The sequence below is a fragment of the Microtus ochrogaster genome, unplaced genomic scaffold (genome assembly GCF_000317375.1).
Source record: "Microtus ochrogaster isolate Prairie Vole_2 unplaced genomic scaffold, MicOch1.0 UNK14, whole genome shotgun sequence".
Classification (NCBI taxonomy): Eukaryota; Metazoa; Chordata; class Mammalia; order Rodentia; family Cricetidae; genus Microtus; species Microtus ochrogaster.
This window is the reverse complement of record NW_004949112.1, coordinates 5,907,036-5,912,697: the sequence shown is the minus strand read 5'-3', so window position 1 is coordinate 5,912,697 and position 5,662 is coordinate 5,907,036. Positions and strand designations below refer to the sequence as shown.

The 5,662-nt window shown below is 51.3% G+C and overlaps 1 protein-coding gene across 1 annotated transcript; it reads right to left on the bottom strand.

The window, feature by feature from the left end:
- Positions 1–483: 483 nt before the first annotated feature.
- On the bottom strand, positions 484–4,831 carry LOC101985099 (orphan sodium- and chloride-dependent neurotransmitter transporter NTT5-like). The gene is made up of 7 exons (XM_005366946.2): positions 4,606–4,831; positions 4,280–4,518; positions 2,972–3,158; positions 2,504–2,705; positions 2,266–2,386; positions 1,160–1,327; positions 484–922 (listed from the first exon to the last, which is right to left on the bottom strand). The coding sequence occupies exons 1-7, from the start codon at positions 4,714–4,716 to the stop codon at positions 484–486; spliced, it is 1,467 nt and encodes a 488-aa protein (XP_005367003.1). The 5' UTR covers positions 4,717–4,831.
- Between the last annotated feature and the right edge of the window lie 831 nt (positions 4,832–5,662).

Sequence of the window (5,662 nt, the reverse complement as noted above, 5' to 3'; positions counted from 1 at the left end):
TGTGCCCACAGCGGGTATGTGTGAACTGAGAGAGAGAACACTGTGCCCACAGCGGGTATGTGTGAAGTGTGTGTGTGAGAGAGAGAACACTGTGCCCACAGTGGGTATGTAATTCATCAACCTCATTTATTAACAGACAACAAATGCTATCTTGGCAGCAAGTGAGATCATCGTCCCTGGGAGATAGGCCATACAGTTGACAGGCAAAAGGGCTAGGCAGGGCTAGAGGGAGCACTGTGTCTGAGCTGGGCACACCAAAGTTGTGTCCATATCTCAGAGAGTCAGGGGGCCCTGGGGCTGCCTTGAGCACAGCATCCAAACTGCTGGAAGATGGGCTTCTGAGTTGCCGTGGCCAGCTGAAGCCCAGTGAGGGCTCTCACAGATGTTCCCCCTGGGTTTCCACATACCTGTCTTCTGCTTTCTGTGGTACTGGCTTGATGTGCATCAAACTAAAAAACATATAACATGGCCACTTCAGAAGCCTTATGCCTGTCCTTTCTGTCCAGTGCTGTGGCAGCCAAGGTAACCTCCTGGGATGACAGTGGGCTTTGGTGCCTCAGGATTGTTGGGGACAATGGAGGCTTGAAGGCTGAAACTGGAGAAAATTTCACTGTCACTTTTTGTCAACAGGTTTAGGGGTTGAAGGGGGATGTCATCTGTGGTTCTTTCTTGGGAGTGGAACTGGCCACCTTTGTCCTGGCCTCTGAGTGTGAATCTACTTAGCGCATATGCAGGCCACTGGCTGACCTTGTTGAATTCCATTTCTGTCCTTTTGAAGGATGAAGGCTTTTTAAAGACCTCACAGATGACCTGGTCATCCTGGTTCCACCAGAGCTGCAGTGGATACACAGGTATGGGCAGTAGAGCCAGGACGCTGAGGAAGGTGACCCAGCTCAGGACCATCTTCTGGTAAGGTTGCTTTCTGGCTCTGGAGACAGGAACAGTGGACCACAGGTTCAGTCTGGGTGCAGTGTCCCCAGGTCCCCAGGGCAGAAGATACAGGTGAAGACTCAGTCTGAATACTCTGGGCACAGAGTTCCCCAAGTCCTGGGGGTAGGAGATGAAGGATGGGGGGGCTGAGTCTATGTGCTTGGGGTTTGGGGTATCCAGGTCCCTAAGTGTAAGAGCCACAGGGTGGGGTGCCAGGTCCCCAGGGCGCACCATACTGTCATTCCAGGAGATGTAGTAGAGGGATTTCCTGTGGTAGAGATTCAGGAAGTAGATGGCAAGCAGCACCAGCAGAGTGGGCAGGGTCACGTAAGTCCACAAGAAGGTGAAGGGTGCCCACACCAGGTGGTCCAGCTGGTAGAACATCTCAGCCCCGAACATGGATGAAGGAGGTAGCCATCGGGACGTAAGGCCTGGGCATACCTGGGCACAGGTAGACCTTCTATCTCCAACTCTTGGAAACTCCTGATGCTTAGTGTGGGGGACTGTTGTGTTAAGAGCGGCCGGGCTGTGTCCCCAGCACCCTGCTACCCGCAAGGCTAGCTTTACCCGAAATAATTACACGGACACTGTATTCTTTTAAACACTGCTTGGCCCATTTCTATCTAGCCTCTTCTAGGCTAATTCTCGCACCTGGACTAGCCCATCTCTAATAATCTTCTGTAGCCCACAAGGTGGCTTACCAGGGAGATTCTAGCCTACATCCATCCTGGGTCAGAGCTTCATGGCGTGTGCCTTGGCCCATTTCTATCTAGCCTCTTCTAGGCTAATTCTCGCACCTGGACTAGCCCATCTCTAATAATCTGCTGTAGCCCACAAGGTGGCTTACCAGGGAGATTCTAGCCTACGTCCATCCTGGGTCAGAGCTTCATGGCGTGTGCCTCAGAGAGCAGAGCTCTCGCCTCTGCCTGCAAGAGTGGAGCATCGTGTCTCTCTGAGGCGTCTGCCCTTGAGAGGAGAGCTGTCGAGTCTGACCTCACTTCCTCTTCCTCCCAGCATTCTGCTCCGTTCACTCCTCCCACCTACGTTCTAACCTATCAGGGCAAGCAGCTTCTTTATTTAATTAACCAATGGCCTTCCTCCATCAGGGGACCAGGCCTCCCTGGCTCTGGACCATGTTTTGTTATCCATGAGAATCGTTCAGTCCACAGATGGTACCACCACGTCCCTTGGCCTGCAGTGCACTTAGGAATGCATCTTCCTGGAGGATCTGCCCACTCTCTGAGGACCTTGACTCCCATGCAGTGCCTCTGCCCCCTGAAGGCCTAGAATAGATTGAATAGCTAAGCCCCCCCCCTGCCAGGGATCGAAAATTACCTCTTGATTCTGTAGACAAAAGCCAGAGAAAGGTTCTGGAGCACCACAAAAATGACGAGGACCATAGGGACCAGGTGGTAGAGGACAAGGCTGCCCAGAAGTCCTCCCAAACAGACAGTCACTAAGGGTGACAGTGAATGGGGTACACTGGGGTTTGTGAGCTAGGGGGTCCATGTGACCTCGGGATGCTTAAAGTGTGGTAAGTGAGAGGAAGATTACAAGGTAAGGGCTTTTGTACCTGGTATCAGTTTGGGATACTTCTCGAAGGTTGGGATGTTTCTCTGCAGAGGAAGCACAATACTCTCCAGGAGCATTGTCAGTGTGACCAGACCCATGATGACAAGGGCAATGGAAAAGATGATGGCCCAGAAAGAGGAGCCAGGAAACAGCGAGATGACTTGAGAGAAGGCCACGTATGCCAGGCCAGGGCCCTCCATGAACTGTGGGGAGAGGAGCTCTAAGGCAGGGCAGGGTCTGGATGGATGGGGTTGGGAGAGTACTTCATTAGTCATGTCTGCCACTCAGCGTGGAAATCGAGGAGGTTAAAGTGTTCAAAGTTGTCCCTCCTTGAGTGTCCTGAGTGACATTCATTTTCTGGGTCCCTTGAAGTGAGCTACAATGTAGCTGTGGCACATAGATATGGAGGTGAGCCAAGATCAGAACTCTTGGCTGCGGGGAGGCAGCCAGACCAGCCTCCTTAACACACCTTTTCCTTCTGTACCAGGATGCTGCAGCGTGGGGAGAAATGGACAACATCCTCCTGGAGTTTATTGGAGAGCTGACTGGTCCAGTCCATGTATTCTACTGGAGGTTTATGAATGATGCCTTGGGGAGGCCAGGCAGCCTGGGACAGCACACCTTTGATTATCAGATCGACCAGCTTGTTGACACTCCTGCTAGTGTCAGAAGAGAAAAGAAGACGGTAGAGAACGGTCTGGCTCTCCAAGCGTCACCAACCAAGGAGGAGGAGAATCGCATACGGATGTACGCTATCATGGCTCTGGAAGTCCATGGTTGGGGGCTCTGTGTGAGAGTGTGTGTGTGTGTGTGTGTGTGTGTGTGTGTGTGTGTGTGTGTGATATATGTGATGTGTGTGGTATGTGATGTGTGTATGTGTGTGTGGTGTGTGATGTATGTGATGTGTATGGTGAGTGTGTGATGTGTGTGGTGTGGTGTGTGTGGTGTGTGTGGTGTGTGTGGTGTGTGTGTGTGTGTGTGGTTGTATGTGATATGTGTGTGTAAGTTAATTAAATGGCCACCCCCAGTTAAATGTTTTCTTTACAAGAGTTGCTGTAGTCATGGTGTCTCTTCATAACAACAGTAACCAGAGCTAAGACAGTGTCTAAGACATGAAGGCCCCGAAACACAGTGTTAGTCCAGTCCTTTTCATTACTGCCTGGTATTCCATTAGTTGGATGGTTATGCTAACTTTTTTATGAAATCTTATAGCTAGGGTCTCAGACTGCACTTCCATGTTTACTTACAGGTAGTCAATGGTCAGTCATCATTTGGGTCACTGAACAAAGTCGTGACTCAGATGTCTGTCAGTGTGTGAGCAGCGGCCATGGAATCCCCGTGCAAGTGATTTGATTGTGAGAAGTACTTGTCCTCAAAGGCAATGGCATGAATTTACACACCCACCAACAAAGCACAAGGCTCCTCTAGCTTCCCTGCACACTGACTCTCACAGTTTCTGCCTGAACCTCTGAGTCTGTAGCTGACAGTTATCGCAGCACATGCACAGTGTGGTCTCGCTGCAGCCTTACCTTCAGCTTCTCAGGTGCAAGCTGGGTGTGGTGGCACCTGCCTGTCACTTCAGCATTCAAGAGTACAAGGGGGGTCAGAAGTTCAAGGTCATCCTTAGCTACTTAGACAGATCAAGGCCAGCTTTGGCAACATGAGACCCTGCCTAAAAAAAAAAAAACAGGTGGTGGTAATGCCAACAGGACTATGGTGTTGAAGGGGAGCTGAGGAGGGAAAGCTTCTGCTAGCATTGCCAGGTTGTGCCACTCACTTCTCAACACAGCTGAGCCTGCTGGTTATGGTCCAGAAGTCCAGCACCAGAAAGATGATGGCCGTGCTCAGCAACGTCACCAGGTTGGCCATGGCCATAAAGGAGGCCAACTTGATGTGGTTGTCACCTCTAGTCTGGTAGGAAGAGAAAGTGATGATGGTGCCCACGCCAAGGCCGAGGGAGTAGAGCACATGGCCTCCAGCCTGATGCCATGTGTGCAGCGATGACAAGATAGAGAGCTGTGGAGGAGAGGGTTCCCAGGTGAGGTGAGGCTGACAGAGCAACGAACCTGGGAGGCCTGGGGAGTGAGATAGAGAGGGACTTGCCTCTATGGTCACCAGGCATCTGAGGCTAGCCATCACTCCTGGCAGGAAGAGACTGCGGATGAGGAAGCAGCAGAGGAGGACGTAGGGGAAGAATATGGAGAAAATCAGCATCTAGGCAGGTAGGTCACAAGAAGCAGGAGAAGAAAGATAGATAAAACATTAGTGAGGTTGAGGGTGGGCAGGATGCTGTGAGGAGGAGGGAGGTGCTGGGGGGTGCTGGAGAGTGAACCGGTCAGTGGGAGATGAACAAGGAGGGCAGTGCCTAAGGAAAGACACCAAAGGTTGACCTCTGGCCTCCGCAGGCTTGTGCAGACCCCGCTGCACACACAAAAGGTTACGTATGACAGGAGCATCTCAGCACCCACCCCAATGTCACCCACACTCCCAAACTGCCCAGAATCACGTTCCTGGATCCAGGCTCTTATGTTTCTCTTTTGCCCTTTCACCTGTGCATCCTAGCACGCCATCCGGGCCCTGCTAATTCCACTCCTTCTCGCTGTCCACCTTGTTCCTGAGACGGATCTCACTGCCCTGGAGCATGCTGATTAGACTAGAACCCTGGATCCTCCTGTCCCCACCACCCCAGTTCTGGGTTCCAAGGATCCCTTTCTGTCTGAACTCACACATGGGTGCTGGAGACCAAACTCAGGCCCGCGAGCTTCTGTGTCTTTTGTTTGTTGTAGAAGGACCTTCAGGCCAGCTCCTGGCCACTTGGCTAGCTTATGCCCCAAAATAACAACACACAGATTGTATTCTTTTTAAACACTGCCTGGCCCATTAGTTTCAGCCTCTTATTTGCTAACTCTCACATCTTGATTAACCAATTTCTAATAATCTGTGTAGCACCACGAGGTGGTGGCTTACCAGGGAAGATTAAGCATGTCTGACCTGGCGGCTGGCTCCATAGCATCTGACCTCACTTCCCTTCTTTCCAGCATTCTATTCTGTCTATTCCACCCACCTATGTATGTTCTGACCTATCAGGCCAAGCAGTTTCTTTATTAATTAACCAATGAAAGCAACAGATAGACATATGACCATCCTCCACCATTTCCCC

Coding starts and splice junctions, on each gene's coding strand:
- LOC101985099 (XM_005366946.2), bottom strand. CDS start 4,716: ATGCTGATTTTCTCCATATTCTTCCCCTACGTCCTCCTCTGCTGCTTC. Junction 4,519..4,605: donor GATGCCTGGTGACCATAGAG/GCAAGTCCCTCT, acceptor TCTCCTCCACAG/CTCTCTATCTTGTCATCGCT. Junction 2,387..2,503: donor GTATCCCAAACTGATACCAG/GTACAAAAGCCC, acceptor TGTCACCCTTAG/TGACTGTCTGTTTGGGAGGA.